The sequence below is a fragment of the Sciurus carolinensis genome, chromosome 5 (genome assembly GCF_902686445.1).
Source record: "Sciurus carolinensis chromosome 5, mSciCar1.2, whole genome shotgun sequence".
NCBI classification, from domain to species: Eukaryota; Metazoa; Chordata; class Mammalia; order Rodentia; family Sciuridae; genus Sciurus; species Sciurus carolinensis.
In genome coordinates, this window is record NC_062217.1 from 119,927,118 (window position 1) to 119,945,182 (window position 18,065).

General features: G+C 36.2%; 1 protein-coding gene and 1 non-coding gene across 4 annotated transcripts in view; both read left to right on the top strand.

The window, feature by feature from the left end:
* Nucleotides 1-18,065, top strand: part of Mypn (myopalladin) — a 91,909-nt gene that overhangs the window by 2,870 nt on the left and 70,974 nt on the right. The window contains exons 1-2 of one of the 3 annotated variants that reach the window (XM_047552556.1): nucleotides 949-1,212; nucleotides 12,966-13,868. The exons of 1 other annotated variant lie outside the window; for it this stretch is intronic. In XM_047552556.1, the coding sequence (XP_047408512.1) occupies nucleotides 12,967-13,868 (902 nt within the window). In that variant the 5' untranslated portion in view covers nucleotides 949-1,212; nucleotide 12,966. Of the gene's footprint in view, nucleotides 1-948; nucleotides 1,213-12,965; nucleotides 13,869-18,065 lie in introns of those variants that run through there. One more of the 3 variants, XM_047552555.1, reaches the window with a different exon arrangement.
* On the top strand, nucleotides 15,739-15,947 carry LOC124986057 (small nucleolar RNA U3). The gene has a single exon (XR_007108963.1). It is a non-coding gene; the product is annotated as a small nucleolar RNA U3 (small nucleolar RNA).

The window sequence follows — 18,065 nt, forward strand, 5'->3', positions numbered from 1 at the left end:
TTCTACAAAAGTAAGTATTTGAGTTATTGTCTATCTAAGGATTTTTCTTCTTACTGATTGGTAGTGCTTGTGAAAGAAGATATCTAACATTAACTTTTTTTTTTTCTTTCAATGCTGGGGTTAGAACCCAAAACCTCACACTTGCTAATCAAGCACTCTCTACTACTGAGCTATATCCCCAACCCTTTTAAAAAGTTTTTATTTTGAGATAGGGTCTCCATAAGTTGCCCAGGCTAGCCTTGAATCTGCAATCCTCCTACCTCAACCTCCCAAGTAGCTAGAATTCTAGGGTGGGCATCATGCCCAGTTGGTGTTGTGCTTTTCTAAATTATATACAAAAAGTTATTCCCAAGTACTAATACATGGATGAGAATTATAATGTACTGTGATAGTTAGTAATTTTGACTTTTAAGCAGTATCTGATTTGTTTTTCTGAAGAAGTTTGTTTAAACTAATTTGTTCCATAATTGATTCTCCAGCTAATGGGTTGTCCCTCTACTTTCCCCCTGCGAATTCTAATTAGCAACTTTGAATATTAGTTATCTTCTATGCTTTTGTTTAACTTTTGAACCAACAGTTCAAAAACGTTCTGCTTTAAAACCTTAGGCCTCGGTTTCATATTGCCTTTTCATGACTGATTTTCCTCAAGTATGTCAATGATTGCATGAGAATAAATCTCCCATTGATTAAAATTAAGAATTAAAAATGAAGTGTTTTGATACATTTTAAAATTAATGTCATTTTCTTGGACAGAATGTGATATACAGCATTTAGTATGAATTTCAAACATCAATCAATGCATACTTTGGACTCCCAGCTGTAAGTGAAATTCTTTAGGTGGAAAAACCAATTGACCCTCACCCCCCATAGGTGCTGTCCTGCTATGGAATCCCTTTGCTCAGTTTTCTCCTGTCCAATCAGGTGGAATGTTTCACAGGCACATGGTTTATACAGCTCAAAATAACTTGGGACCTGTGAGCTGACAAATGCTCTGGCTCCGGTGGTGACAGGTTGTCCAGCTTCTTACAGCCATCTTCACTGAAACTAAGGTTAACTCCTCACTCTCTATGGACGGCTACTCTCTACTTCCAAGGGCGTGAAGAAATTTCCTTTTTTCCTGTGCTTTCATCTAAAAGTTCTCCTTGGATAATTATCATCGCAGTGGAGTGCCTGGGTTGGACATCCCCATCTGGGTCAACTAAAAAAAGAAAGGTAATGTCCACATTGAAGCTCACAAGTGCGTTTTGATAACAGGGCACTGACAGCGGGAAAAGGAATATTTCAGAGAACTAATTACTGCTACTTAGAGTGAAACCTGGGATAACTTTCTAATTATGTATGATGGGACACACAATTTAAGTGAAAAATAAAACTGTCTACATGTAAATCTTTTGGAGGAGATTGATGAGATTCACAGAGATCAGAACCTATTTCAGTCTTAAGGAAAAATATTTTCACAGAGGAAGAAGTTATGACGTGTTGTGAATATCACAGACATTTTCCACCCTTCATTTATTAAAATAATGTGGTTTATGCAGGGAATATGTGTACAATGCTATTTCCTTCTAAAGGAAATCAAATCTAAAATAATGTGACTACATAGTTGAATACTTTCATTTAAATTTTTTTTATCATGTAAAAGGATATGCTTGCTATATTTAGTTTTGGGAGATCTGCTCCCTGGATTAATGTACACAACAGCTGCAGAAAGTCTTGCTCAAGGGACATTGCTCTTTCTTTCTCCTTTCTCTCTCTCTCTCTCTCTCTCCCCATCTCTCTCTCTCTCTCTCTCTCTCTCTCTCTCTCTCTCTCTCCAGCTGCATCAGAAAGACACTTGACAGTCAGTGGCAAATGTTTGGCCTGGTACATTGCACTATTAGCAGTAATTAGATGCACATTTTGAATAATATTTTTTAAACTGTATAAGTAATAAAAGAGAAAAGATGGATTACTCTATATTTCCAGTCCCCCAAAATGAACATTAAGGTAATGGTGTTAAGAAATTTTTATCAACAGATTTTTACGTAGTTATAGAAGTTATTACTAGCATCATTCAGTTTAGAAGAAATAAAACAGTTATCTAGTATTCAAAACATTTTGATAACTCAATCACTTTCACTTTAGTAATAATGAAATGAATTCTACAAACTTTAAATTAGAATTTTGTCCTAACTTTATAGTTTCTCCTTAATAATAACTCTTATGTTCACAAAAAATCCATAGTCCTTTCCTAGGAAATCAAGAATGTGTATACTCATAGCTACAATAAACATTTTTTTTTTGTGTGGTGCTGGGGATTAAACCCAGGACCTTGTGCTTGCGAGGCAGGAACTCTACCCACTGAGCTATATCCCCAGCCCTACAATAAACATTTTTAAAACAAAAAGGAAGATATATATACCATCTGACACATTGTTTGAAAACAAGCAAAATATTTTAAGTCAAGGCCATTTGAGAAAATTTGAAATATATAAACACACTACACTACCACGAGTATTGAGAGAACAACTTTCAGGCATTACCAAATCTTATAATAATGGACTATGAAACAAACAGTTGGACACTGTTCCAGTTCTGGAAGGTTGTCTCTATCCCCACTTATAGCATATGGCTAACACTATTAGAACTGACAATAATGTGAAAACTCCAGCCTTCCATATAGCAATCAATTATAATATTGAATATTACATATTTCTGTTATGATGAGCTTACAAGGCACATATTCAGTAGAACCGACTCAGAACTGCAATTTATGTATACTAGGAATTGAGTTTTTATCTAAACCGGTTTTGGAATTCACAGATAATTTTTGCAAATTTACTTTTGAAGAAATGGGACAGTAGGTAAATCAGATTCTAAAAACTAACACTCGTATGTGAACAGGTGACAGTTCAATTTTTCAACAATTAATTCCTATATGTGATAGGAATACTAGTCTCAGTTCACTAACCTAAAAATAGGAGGCAATTAATACTACTAAACTCAGAATAATTCATTTCCTTCATTCACATTGACATTTGACAAAAACATTACTGGATTCATAGTGTTATTGCCAGTAACAAGACAGAAAAATGAAAGGGTTTTCTTAAGAGCCTTTTCCCTTTCCTAGGAAATGAAAGATAATCAAGCACCACAGAGATATTTTCATAAATTTTGATAACAGTCAACAAAGTGCTTTTAAAACTAGAGCATTGCACATGTGCTTAAGGGAACAACCCAGGTACAGACAGAATGGTCTGTTTAGAAATGTAAGAACAAAGTTGAAGTAGATATATTTTGGGTGGAAACCAAAGTTGGTATGACTATTTACCTGCAGTCAGAGAGGTCTCAGATCTCATGTATAACTAGAGTCACCTTGACAGTCCTGTACAAGCTTCCTGGTACACAGCCCTCCCCCCAGAGTCACAATACACACTCAGGGAGGGGCCCAGCAGAGCCTTCCCACCAAGCACTTGAACTAGAACTAGGTCTTGAGATTCCAAGTTTATTTGGGGCACCTATTCCTCCCTCAGTCTAGCTAACATACTATGTCAGTTTAATTAAAGAAGTTAACCTTTTTCCAAACTTAACTACCTGAAATTAAAAATTTATACTAATATATTATTTGCATACATAAATATGAAACAACAAATCCCATTAGTATGTACAACTATAGTATACCAAAAAAAGGCGGAGGAAAAAAATTGATAAAAATGGTTGAAGGCTAAAAAGAATGAAAGTTAAATTTTTTCTTAGTTTTTTTTAATTTAAAAAATACAATAAGAAATCTTGGAGTTAATGAGGACTGACAAAGATCTCTCATTCGGGATTTCCTATAGAGCAATTCAGTCCTCTATGGACAGTGAAATCTTGAAAGAGAGAGAAAACCTCCATGCTTATCACTTGTATGACTATCACCAAACCCACCCCCCCACCTTTTGTTGGTTGGGGGAAACCCAGGCCTTGCACATGCTAGGCAAGCGCACTACCACTGAGTTAATCCCCAACCCCAATCCCCTTTTTGATCCTAGATTCCTGAAGTCTTTTTGTTTGCCTTCCATTAGGCTTTCTGTGAGCCCTAGGATTTATACTTTTATACCATTTATTTTCTGTCTTTCAAATTCAATCAAATTTGGGCTCCAGTTTCAGTAGCTTTAACATGTTTATCCTTCTGTACACATGAACATAAACGCTATGTTTCTTAATACCAAACTCTTTTTCTCCCTCTTAAATGAAATCTTTACTTTCTTTCCTACCTTGTGATTAAAACAATGAGAAAAGGGCCCACACACTTTTGGCCTGTTTTCTGTCTTTTCATTCCTTTAGCCTCTGCCATTTAGTCTCTAGTCTCTAGTTAACAAAGCCCCACTTACATTCCTCTAGATTCTGCCTCTTTATTTCAACATACTCTTCTAAGGAATACATTTGTCTGTATCTATCTTTACGGTTTTTCCTCCTTCAAACTGAAAGGTCTTTGAGAGAATGAGTCTTATGTTATTTCTATATTATTATTGGCATAGCATAAACACATACCTCAAGCACTGACTCATAACACTGTATATACTAATTTATTAAATTAACAATGCCTTTCACACCCAAAATAGACTGGAAGTAAAACTAACTTGGAGATGATCACTGAAATAGTGAGGGGATGGACATTGCAATAGAGCAGCCCATCTGCAGCCAAAATTTTAAGAGGTGATGTGGACACATCTTTCAAGAACCAGTTCCTATGTACTGGAATTTGGTTCTTGGTTCAGCAAGAGTTTCTCCAAAAGAATCCATTTAGATACTTCTCTTGTGTGACATCATGATATACAGAAAGAAAAAAAAAAAAAAAAAAAAAGGTCAATATCCACATTAAGGAGAAGAAGCGAAGTCTAATCATTTTTTGATCATTATTCCCCTAGAGAAAATTCTAAGCATAGTAATTACACATCAACAAAAAAGGATCCAACCCCTTAACCCAACCCCTTGACCAAGGTTCTGGGAATTGTACTCAAGGTGTTCTACCACTAAGCTACATACATCTCCAGCCCCTTTTATCTTTTTATTTTTATTTCTCACTAAGTTACCAAGGTTGGCCTTGAACTTGTTCAATACTCCTGCCTCAGCCTCCTAAGTCACAGGCATTACGGGTATGTAATATCCACTGTGCCCATCTAGAAAAGAATTCTCTTAAATTTGAATAGTGCTCTATATTTTTAAAGTACTTTCACAAACAAACCTAGGGAATCAGCAGGGTAGTTGTTCATCCCCAGTTAAGGTGAGTAACTTAAACACAGTTATCTTTTCCTATCCTGGTTTTCTTTGTAAATAATTATTAAATGTTAGGCTATTTTTGTGTTGACCTAGAGACTGGGTTTGAGTTTTATGGGGTTTTTTTGTTGGTTTGTCTGTTAATGGATGTGTTCCCTGCACTATAATGAATGCACAGCAATGTTTATGACACATGTATAAAAGATTTTTCATTTTTTAAAACTTTATTAAGATGTTATCAACAAATGTAAAGTGTATATACTTATGGTATACAACATAATTTTTGATATATGCATATATGTTATATATACATATTGTGGGATGATTAAATCAAGCTAATTAACATGTCCATCATCTCACATATTTTTTTGCGATGAGAATCTTTAAGATCTATTCTCTGAGCAATTTTCAACGATATATTGCATTATTATTAGCTATTAATATTCATCATACTATACAATAAATCTCCAGAACTCTTTCTTTCTAATTGAAACTCTACACTTTGATCAGTATCTCCTCACCCCCACTACCCAGATTTGTTTTAAATCTAATGATATTTCATGTGCTCAGCATGCTTGAGGCCCTGCATTCAATCCTCAGCACCAAAAATAAATAAAGCAATACTACTAATAAAAATAAGACAATAAAAAATTAATGATATTTCATAACCAGAAAAATCAACATTTTTATTCAAATTCAAATTACTTCATATGAGGCTTTGTCAATTCTCTTGTCAATACCCCAATTTAAATAGTCATATTATAAATGAATGATTAATTTATACCATATGATATTTCTGACAACAGAGTGGAAGAACAGCTCTAAGAAAAGCCTAAAGAAGTGTAGTGTTAGCCAGATATTGTGGCCCACACCTATAATCCCTGCTACTTGGGAGGCTAAGGCAGGAAGAATGCAAGTTAAAGGTCAACCTGGGAAACTTACCAAGACCCTGCCTCGAAACAAAAATTTCTAAAAGACAAGTGCTGGGGATATGGCTCAGTGGTAGAGTGCTTACCTCGCAGACTGAGGGGCCAGGGTTCAATCCCCAGTACCATGGGGAAAGAAAAGGTATAAAAGAAAAAAAGGAGAAGAAGGTAATACTGAATTAGCATGACTTGAAATTAGCATCAAGTTTTGTTTTTACAAAAAAAAAAAAAAAAGTTTTTAGTACAGATATTTTCTTTAGGAAAAGTCCTAGGGAAAAAAATAGATTCAGTAAAGTAAGTTTTCTGTGTGACCTAATTGGTTTACATGATTTACTAAAGTCTGTCTTGATGACTGATGCTACATTAATTGTTTTCATTTCCAACTTGGTACCATTTCACCAATACCATGATCAGCTGGCAGGGGCAATGACTCATTTTTATTTTGAAAGTGGCATAAAAATCAACATTTCAATTTTGTAAAGAGCAGAAATGCATTCAAATAAAAAAAAATTCAAATCAAATGTCACCCTGAATACCCACTGAATACCCAGATGAAATGTCTCAATGAACTAACTCATGGTTTCCTTTCCTGACACCCACTCCTGCCTCATCCCACCAAGGATTTCACCACTTGCTTAGACCATAAATATTAGAGTTTCCCTTGGTTCTGTTCTTTTCTCATACCCCAGTTTCAATCTGTCAGCAAATCATTCAGCTCTACCTTCAAAAGATGTCTCAACTCTGCCCCTGTCTCACCACCTCCCACTGCAAGCACTCCTTAGTCCCAGGCACTGACACTCCGGCAGAGTGTATGTGATTGCCTCCCGACTGATCTGCTCACTCCTACTCTTGCCTCTTTCAACTTGATTCATTGCGCAGTGGCCACAATTGAACTTTTTGAAACCCATGTCACCTGTTTTTCAAAACCTTAATTATTTTCCCATTTAAATGATGAATAAAATTTGAAGCCCTTTCCATAGTCCGCAATGCCTAATATGATCTGGTTTTGTACATTTCTGGTCTTATTTCCTTCCACTCTTGTTTTTCACTCACCTGGTACACTGGGCCTGACTCAAACACACCAAACACTCTTCTCTTTAGGCCTTGACATTTCCTCAACAACCAGGAACATTTTTTGCCCCCCACCCCAGCTGGTCTTATGACTGACTTTTCCACATTAGAATATGTTCCACCTTCTTAGTTAAGAGAGCATAACTTTCTCCCTCCCCCACCATTCCCCTTGCTCTACTTGATTTTTTTTTTTTTTTTCCTGCTTTGAGACAGGGTCTCACTAAGTTGCTTGCTAAACTGTGCTGCCTTTGAACTTGTGATCTTCCTGTTTTAGCCTCTGGAGTTGCTGGGATTACAGGTGTGAGCCACTGCCCCAGGCACTCTACTTCATTTATCTTAACATTGATACTGTCCCACTAGAATGTCAACTCCATGGAAAGGTAGACTTTAACTTTTGCTCATCACAGAATCCACAGTTCCTAAAATGTTGCCTAGAACATAGTAGGTGCTAAGTAAATATTAATTAGATGAGGGCTGGGGGTATAAATCAGTGCTAGAGCACTTACCTAACATTGCAAGGCCCTGTGTTTGATCCCCAGCTCTGGGGGAAAAAAAATGATTGGATACATGAATGAAAGCTAGGTTATCCATAGTAACACTTGAACTTTTTTAAAGTAAAAATTTTATAGCAAGTGTTTTTAAAATTAATACCTAAAGGAGACGGTTTTAAAATTAATACTTGAAAGAGATGCATCCTATTTCCTATTTTTAGTTAATACTCATCAATTTAACAATTTATATGTGCATTTTCATCTCAGAACCATCTTAAATAGAATTGTTATCCTATTTGATAGATGAAGATAATTGAGTTTCAGAGGCATGAAGCGACTTTCTAAAGATAACAAAGTTATTTAGTGTTGAAACTGGGATTGACACCCAGGTTTTCTGATTATAATTAGATGCTCTTTGATACTTCTGGAATGAAAACAAAGCATAATTCTAGCTTTTTTTTCCTACCATAAATAAAGATTAATTTGACAGTCACCTTAAAGTTATGACTCCTTTACCAATTTATAGTTTTTTCTTTTTGTCTATAACTTTCCTTCGCCCTACTTTATCTATCCTACTTTATCTTGTGATTAAAAAAAATAAGCAACAACAGAGTTAACAGGAAGTTCTAAAGAGCAAAACAAATTCAACAGACCTTCGTTGACTACTTTCTAGGTGCTGTGCGCGTAGAGATGAGCTTGCAAAACGAAGTGAAGGAGACAGAAAAGTAAATAGGCAAATTAAGTACATTGCATTAAGTGCTGGGTTTTGGAGCAAGGACAGTGAGCTTTGGGAGCACATTACAGAGGTACCCAACCTAGGGAAAAAAAGAAATCCCAGGACACTGATGTCCCAGGTAGGAACTGCAGATCATATGAATTTGGTCCCTTCAAAGAGTAAAGGGGGAGGGGACAGAGAGCAGTCCAAATAAAGAGAGCATGTACAAAGATCTAAAGTCAGCACAGTCAATTCATGAGCCTGTATTTCAATAGAATATAGATTTTTGCTGAAGTACTACAAATCTAGAGTTCAGTTCCTTTTCACAGTTTTTCCTTGGATCAAGTCACTTCACTGGATCTATTTCTTATCTAGAAAATGGAGACCATCTCCATTTGGCCATAGTTGTTATATAATGTTATATAAAAGTGATATTAAGTACCATTTACTGAATAGTTACTAAATATGAAGCATATTTAATTATCACTTCAACCCATAAGATAGCTACTGTTATTATTCCTGTTTTATAGATGAGGAAACTGAGACTTACAAGGGTGAGACTTTATCAAGTTTATACAACTAGGACATGTCAGAATAAGGATTTGAATCAGTTCTGTCTAGTGCCAAAATATTAGATCATGAAATATTAAAATATTAGATGCAGAAAGCAGTATTTACTATATGAATATTCTTTTCCATTTCCACCATAAATATAAACTTTTTAAAAGTTCTTCAATATTAACAACACTTTCACCTAAGTAGGGGTATTTTTTGTGTGTGTGTTGGGGGGGAGATTGAACCCACGGGCACTTAACCACTAAGCCACATCACCAGACTTTTTTTGTATTTTATTTAGAGATAGGGTCTCACCAGTTGCTCAGGGCCTCGCTAAGTTTGCTAAGTCTGGGTTCGCACTTGGAATTCTCCTGCCTCAGTCTCCTGAGTCACTGGGAACACCCCAGCAGCAGGGGTATTTTCATTGTGGTTTTGTTTTTTGCAGTGCTGAGGATCAAATCCTACATTCTAGGCAAGCACTTTACTATTGAGCAACATCCCCAGCCCTATTTTTTTAGGTTTTGGTTTTGGTTTTTTTTTTTTTTTTTGGTACTGGGAATTGAACCCAGGGGCACTTAACCACCGAGCCACAACCCCAGCCCTGTTTTGTGTTTTATTTAGAGACAGGGTCTCACTGAGTTGCTTAGTGCCTTACTGTTGCTGAGGCTGGCTTTGAACTTGAGATCCTCTTGTCTCAGCCTCCCAAGCCACTGGGATTACAGGCGTGTGCTATCGTGCCCAGCTAAGAATTGTCTATGAATAGTGTCAGTTGAGTACCCATTTTAATAACAGACACCGTTTTAAGCACTTGCCTTTGTGATATTATTAATTCTCTCTCTCAGAGAAGTAGATGTTTTACAGATGAGAAAATCAAAAGCTCAGAGAGTGTAAATTTCTCAAAGACACAAAACTGCTAAAAGATGAAGGCAGAATTTGGAATCGAATGTACTTAGTTCCGAGGCCAGTGCTCATTCCATGTTGCCTCAAGATCTAAGCGTCATAAAATAAAGAATCAAAAACAATGTCACATTGTAACACAATATACAGTAATGTCCAGATAATAGAGAAAAAATTCATTCTGATTTAATTTTCACCCTCACTTCTAAACATATATAAAAACTCAAGCTAGGCTAAAGAAACAGTTGATTTACAAGTGAGAAACAACAACAGTTAATTTATGGAATAAATATATTAATTATACTTTCAAATAGCATTTTGAACCTTCTTTCATATATCTGTTCTTCCACATAGCTGGCACACAAATGAGGAAATTTTTCAATGGGGATATCAACTACACTTTTATTTACTATTTTGATAGCCATATAGTTCTAGTTAATGAGTATATCATATTTTAATTGTTTTTTTAATTATTGGACATAGTTCCAATTTTTTAATATAAGTCATATTATGAATATCTTTGTAGATGACTCTTTGCCTCATATCACACCTTTTATTTTAAATTAATCTTTTTTAAAGGCACAATAGACTTCACCCAAATAAGTGGCTCTAGTAGGGACAATCTCAGGCTCTGGCAAGCATGTGGAAAAAATATTTTGCTGTAAGTGATCCTTTTAGCCATCTCTAATTGCCCTCTCAAGGTGACTGCCTACTTTGCCAACTCGGAGGTTAGTTTGGGATAGCACTGTGGAAGTTTGGAAAGTAGGCCAGTCCTTAGGAAGCCTTAAGGGTGACCCAAGGTTGGTGGCGGGGGGTTTCATGTAAGGGAAAGGGAGATGAATTAATTTAAACAGGTTTCATCATAGAATCTTAAAGCCAGGAGAAATTTAGAAGAATGCCTTCTTCTCCATCCTTCCAACACAAGACCCAAAGCATGGTACAAAGAATGACAGAATATCTTCTTCTCATTACCATATCTGATTGATTGGTGGTGGCTGAAGGAGTAGAGTGTTAAGCAAGTGAAGGTCAATGGGAAGAATGCTGTGGTCAGTGAACGTCATCTATTTTTTATTTTATTTTATTTTATTTTTTTAGTTATTGATGGACATTTATTTTATTTATTTACATATGGTGCTGAGAATCGAACCTAGTGCCTCACACATACTAGGCAAGCACTTTACCACTGAGCTACAACCCCAGCCCCAAGCTTCATCTATTTAGTGTAAGAAATTAATTCAACCTAAAATTTGCCATTTCTCTAGTAAATGCTAATAATGAATAAATGAGTCTGAGATTAATAGCATAAAATCGGTTTTAATTATTGTACTAATTTTTTTCTGTTTTTATTTTTTTGGGGGGGTACTGGAGATTCAACTCAGAGGCACTTAACCACTAAACCACGTCCTCAGCCCTTTATTTATATTTTATGTTGAGACAGGGTCTCAATGAGTTGCTTAGGGCATCACTATGTTGCTGAGGCTGACCTGGAATTTGTAATCCTCCTGCCTCAGCCTCCCAAGCTGCTGGGATTACAGGCTTGCACCACCACACTGGCTATTGTACTAATTTCTTTCTTTCTGTTTTTTTATTTGTAGATAGACATGATAACTTTATTTTATTTATTTTTTTTAATGTGGTGCTAAGAATCAAACCCAGTGCCTCACACATGCTAGGCAAGTGCTCTACCACTGAACTACAAGCCCAGACCTGTACTAATTTCCTTTTTTTTTTTTTCTTTTTTAGTTGTTGATGGACCTTTATTTTATTTATTTATAAGTGGTGCTGAGAATCAAACCCAGTGCCTGACACATACTAGGCAAGCACTATACCCTGAGCTACAACTCCAGCCCCTGTATAAATTTCTTATGATTTAAAATATACCTATTGTTTTTGAAAAGGTAATATATTCAAAGTTAGAAAGGATAACTGTGAAAAGTCTCCTGCCAAGCATCACATTCTGCTATCTTCCATATTCCCTTTCAACTAATTAATTTAAGAAATTTTTAAAGCCTAGGCCCTAACTTCTTGTTGTTGTTTTTTGTTTTTTGTTTTGGTACCAGGAGTGCTTAACCACTGAGACACATCCCCAGTTCTTTTTATTTTGAGAAGGGTCTCGCTAAGTTGCTTAGAGCCTCTCACTATGTTGCTGAGGCTGACCTCGAACTTGTAATACTGCCTCAGCCTCCAGAGTTACTGGGATTACAGGCATGCTGCAAGGCATCCAATAATAATTTTTAAAATTTCTATAAATCTATTATAGACAATGTTAAAAGGAGAGAGTGAAGAGCAAATCTGTTTGCATATGAAAGCACTTTAAATTCAAAGACATTGTATTTTTTCTCTCTCCTTCTCTCTCTCTTTTTAAAATTTTTTTATTTGTTCTTTTTAGATATACACGACAGTAGAATGTATTTTGACACATTACGCATATATGGAGTATAACTTATTCTATTAGGATCCCATTCTTGTGGTTGAACATGATGTGGAGCTACACTGGTAGTATATTATCATATGAACATGGGAAAATTGTGTCTGATTCATTCTACTGTTCTCTCTTTCTTTTCTTTCTTTTTAGTGCTGAGGATTAAAAACTCAGAGTCTTGGGGCTGGTGATATAGCTTAGTTGGTAGAGTGCTTGCCTAGCATGCACAAGGCCCTGGGTTCAATCCCCAGCACAACCAAAAAAAAAAAAAAAAACAAAACAAAAAAAAACACTCAGAGTCTTACACATGCTAGGCAAGTTCTCCACCACTGAGCTATATCCCTATCCCTGACATTGTATTTAATATCACTATAATGATACCATAGATTTCACAATTGAAACTGCATTTAAAGAATTTAATAAAACAGTAATTGCCCAGGTTTTTATTTTCAATTTCAAGGAAACTTCATTCAGTTTTTACTTATTATAATTGGTGAGTAATCTTTAAGTTATTAAATTTTGTAAAAGTGTCAAAATGAGGCAATTTTTTATTTTGAGTTCTAAGTTCTTAAGAATACATCATGCTATAATAAATATAGACTTGTTAGTCCCTAGAAATGATCCAATTTTCTGTTATTGTTTTATTATAGCATGCAAGACGACAGCATAGAAGCTTCTACTTCCATATCTCAACTTCTAAGAGAAAGTTATTTAGCTGAAACCAGACATCGTGGAAACAACGAGAGGAGTCGAGCAGAACCTTCCTCTAACCCTTTCCATTTTGGTAGTCCTTCTGGGGCTGCTGAAGGAGCAGGAGGCCAAGATGACCTTCCAGATCTTTCAGCCTTTCTGAGTCAAGAAGAATTAGATGAAAGTGTCAATCTGGCAAGATTGGCAATCAATCATGATCCTTTGGAGAAAACAGATGAAGCTCAAACTAGAAAACGTCTAGCTTCTGATCAGATGAAACACTCATCTAAATCAAGTTTTGAGCCTAACTTCTGTCAGGATAACCCTCGAAGTTCTACCAGCTCTAAAGAGGGCCCCCAGGAAGCAAAAAGACCACAGTATAGTTCTGAAACCCAATCCAAAAAAGTATTCCTAAATAAGGCAGCCGATTTCATTGAGGAGCTTTCTTCCCTTTTCAAGGCCCATAGCTCCAAAAGGATTAGACCTCGTGCCTGCAAAAACCACAAGAGTAAATTGGAATCTCAAAACAAAGTTATGCAGGAAAACAGCCCCAGTTTCTCAGATCTGTCAGAAAGACGAGAAAGATCTTCTGTTCCCATCCCTATCCCTACAGATACCAGGGACAATGAAGTGAATCATGCCCTTGAACAGCAGGAAGCCAAGAGGCGTGAAGCTGAGCAGGCTGCCAATGAGGCAGCTGGTGGAGACACCACCCCAGGGTCTTCGCCTTCATCTTTATACTACGAAGAACCTCTGGGGCAACCTCCCCGGTTCACTCAAAAGTTACGAAGCAGAGAAGTTCCTGAAGGATCCCGAGTACAGTTGGATTGCATAGTGGTAGGAATTCCACCTCCTCAAGTAAGGTAAAAATGTCCCATTAGTAATGTTTGGCATTTGCTTTACATCTACCATGATTCTCCTAAGTCTGACCTGTTAAGTATGTGGTTTCAGAAATTATATATATTCCCTTTGAGAAAAGTAACCAGTGTCTAAAGTGGCTCTGTTCAACAGATAATATTAACCATGTATGTAATTTAAAATTTTCCAGGGCTGCCCTGGCACACTCCTGTAATCCCAGCAGCTTGGGAGTCTGAGGCAGGAGGATTGCAAGTTCAAACCCAACCTCGGCAACTTAGCAAGAACTTGTCTCAAAATAAAGAATAAAAAATGGGCTAGGGAAGTGGTTCAGTGGTTGAATCCCCTGGGTTCCATCCCTGGTACAAGAAATAAAATAAAATAAAATAAATTTTTTTTCTAGAGCTGAATATGTAGCTCAGTGGTAGATGTCTTGCATGAGACCTCATGCATGAGGCCCTGGGTTCATTCCCCAGCACTTCAATCAATCAATCAATCAACCCATTTTCTACTTTTTGAGTTTTTAAGAAGTAAAAAGAGCTAGGTGAGACTAAGATTAATAATAGACGTTATGTAGCCAGTGTATTAAAAATATTTCAGGGCTGGGGAGATAGCTCAGTTGGTAGAGTGCTTATCTTGTATGCCCAAGGCCCTGGGTACGATCCCCAGCACCGCGAAAAAAAAAAATTTCAAAATGTAATTAACATAAGAATTACTAGTCAAATATTTTATATTCTATTCTTTATGCCAGGTATTCAAAATCTAGTGTGAATTCTACACTTACAGCACATCTCAATTTGGAGGCTAGATTTTCCCAGGAAAAACTTATTCCACATTTAAGACCTCTACTCAATGAATACCTGTATTTTTTTTTTTTTTTTTTTTTTTTTTTTAATATTCAAGAAAGCCAAGTGGTAAGGATAAAGACAAAATAAGGCTATGGTTAAGGTCAATTTAAAGACTCATTTTACATGTAATATATTTCTTGTAAACTTTTTTAAAAAATGTTTTTAGATGTTGATGGACCTTTTTTTTTTTATTATTTATATGTGGTGCTGAGGATCGAACCCAGTGCCTCACACATGCCTAGGCAAGCACTCTACCACTGAGCCACAACCCCAACTTCTATTGTAAACTTTTGATTATCAACTTAATGAACACTATTCTCTCTAGTTCCCAAGTCTTTCTCTACTATGACTGATGAGTAGAGGGGATATTCAACTTCTATATGCCTATCAAAGTTAGCTTTTCTATGAGACAAACAAAGTATAAACTTAGGCCTTCTACTCTGCATAAGTTATATCTAATTTTGTGTTCTCATTTTATTTTGTATTTTTAAGGATCTCTTTCACATTCATGGTCCTAAAAACCTGGAACCAGTCTTAGCCCTCAGGGTGACATTTGCTGCCTCCTATAACATGTGAATAACGTGGTCAAAGTATCTTATTTTTGTAGACAATTACTGGTATTTAAAGTCCTATAAGCGTTACTTGCTTCCCTAACCATCTAATTACTCCTAGAATATGACTTCTGATGTAAAATTCACATTATAGAATAAAGTATTAATACATTTATATTTATCATTATAATTAATATTTCACATATGTACACTATTTCAAGGGAATATGCCCCAAAGACATATTCATATATTGAAATTTGTTTTCAAATCTTATAAATTTCATAAGGCATATCAAATATTATTTCTACAGTGGCACCAACATTTTGTTATCAAGTTAGCCAACTCTCCCCCTCAAGGGCAGAGTTTGGTGTTTCTGACTTTGAATCTTGAGTACCAAGCAGAGTCTGGCCCATAGTAATCACTCAGCAAAATTAAGTGAACTAATTATTCTAAAGAAACAGAAAAAAAAAAAAAAAAAAAAGACTATTCTTTCAGGGATCATTTCTGTAGTTCAGTACTAGAGAAGTTTTTCTGGACATGTAGAGTATCAGAAACCAGGAAGACCTACAGCATCCTCTCCTGAGTGTGAAGCCGGCTCTTGGTGCTGCTTCATTGCAACCTCCATTTACTGTTGGTGATTATTGTTCTCCTTGGGAGAGTTAGAAGGGAAAGACACCAACTGAGTGCTTTTTTTAAATAAAGAAGAAGAAAAAGAAGGAAAACAAGAAACTCAGCTTAAATTTAAATCAGGAGTGAGATAGTTGGCTTAGGATGTGACTTCCCTTGTATTGTAAACAAGCCTGATGAAGGGTGCTCCCTGGGACTCTGGTCAGACCAGATCATTCAAGGACTCATCCTCCCCATTTCTCAACCATGACAATTTTAGATACAAGAATAATTCAGTCAGACGTGGTGATACATGCCTGCAAGCCCAGGGGAGGCTGAGGGAGGAGGATCACAAGTTCAAGAACGCCTGAGCAACTTAGTGAGACCCTGCCTCAAAATAAAAAATAAGAAGGATTGGAAGTGTAGTTAAGTGAGGGTTCCTGGATTCAACTCCAATATAGAAAGAAAAAGAAAGAAAGGAAGAAAGAAAGAAAGAAAGAAAGAAAGAAAGAAAGAAAGAAAGAAAGAAAGAAAGAAAGAAAGGGTTCAGTAATAAAAATTAACCAGGAAAAACTATGAAGTACCCATTCCCCAAAAACAAAGTCATAGTAACTCAAAAACTACTTAATCAACCACATAAAAATTTACAAATCTACAAATTTGAAAGTGGAAGACATATACTCAGCTTTCATGTAGCAATGTTAATTTTACCCAAGAAGAATTTCTTTACAATAGGATTCATATCTATATCCCATCATTGGTTTGATTCTAGGAAACTAGTAGGAATTCACTAAATTCGTTTCTGAATGAATTTATACTTTATTTCATAACTATAGTCATATTAAGAAAAAATTTATAATTTTCCAAATAGGCTAATAGCTGTCACTATTTTTCCTAAGCACAGAATTTATACAACTCTAATCAGAAAGCAGCTATTTGTTTAGCTTTTAGTTTGTGCTCAGCACTATTGTCAGGACGATGATGCAGACAATACAAATATATTTCCTTGCCTTCAAAGAGTTTGCAATCCAATTATTAAAGAAATCACCTGGGGCTGGGGCTGTAGCTCAGTGTTAGAGTGCTTGCCTCGAATGTGCAAGGCACTGGGTTCTTTCCTCAGCACCACATAAAAATAAATAAGTAAAGATATTGTGTCCTCCTACAACTAAAAAATATTTTAAAAAGTTAAATAAAAAGAAATCTCCCTAATTTTTATTGTACATAAAACAATCAGGTTAGGGGAACTAGAAAAATCAAAGGAGGTTTCAGAGACATAGGGTACTTTTAGTTGAACTTTGAAGAGTGAAAAGGATTTAGGTAGAAATCAACTCATTTAATCATTCAACAAACATGGAACTACTAAGCCCATTCAGTGGGAATACAAAATAATCATGAGTTTTGGAGATGAGGGATTTTGCTTTGAAATCTAGTCTCAACTATATTGAGAGGCTAATTCATAATCCAGGACGAAAACCAGACAGACATATAATCAAAACACTTGTGATTTGCAATATTGTATAATAAGGGCTATAACTGAAGTGTGCACTGGATTCAATGGTGGCCCAAAGGAAGACGAGAGTTTCCTTGACTGGAGTGCAGGGTAAAGGAAACTCTAACACAGGAGGTGAAAGAGGCCAAGTGTGGGAGAAGGCAAGTGAAAAGACTCAAAGCAAGTGTTCACAGGGAACCACAGGACTTGACTCTATTGAGACTGGGGTAAGAGGTAAGGAGAGATTAGAGATAAAATTGAAGAGGTAGGTGGAAATGATGAGTCCTTTCAGGCCATGTCAACTCAACATGTTTACATAAGGTCACAGACACTGGCACTGTCATCATTCCATGTCTGATGGGACTGGAATGGGTACAGTGAGAAAGAGAAAAGATGCTAGTGATCAATATTTAGAAGAGAAGAGTCAATCATCAAGTTGAACTTGGTGATTAACTAAATGGAAAGGTTGAGTAAAAAATTTACACCATGAGTTTGAAACTGGGTACCTGAAAGAGAGATGGGGGTCACTGGTCAGTACTGAGAAAATGGAAGAGATGTCCAATTTGTGGAGTAGGGTGATGGAGATTTGAGTCTGAGGGATTGGAGGGAACATATCTAATAGGCAGTCAGAAATTTGACTGAAGGTCAAATGAGAGGATTAGGGAACTAGAGCAACCCAAGGAGTAACCTGGACACTGGGAAGTCTTCCAC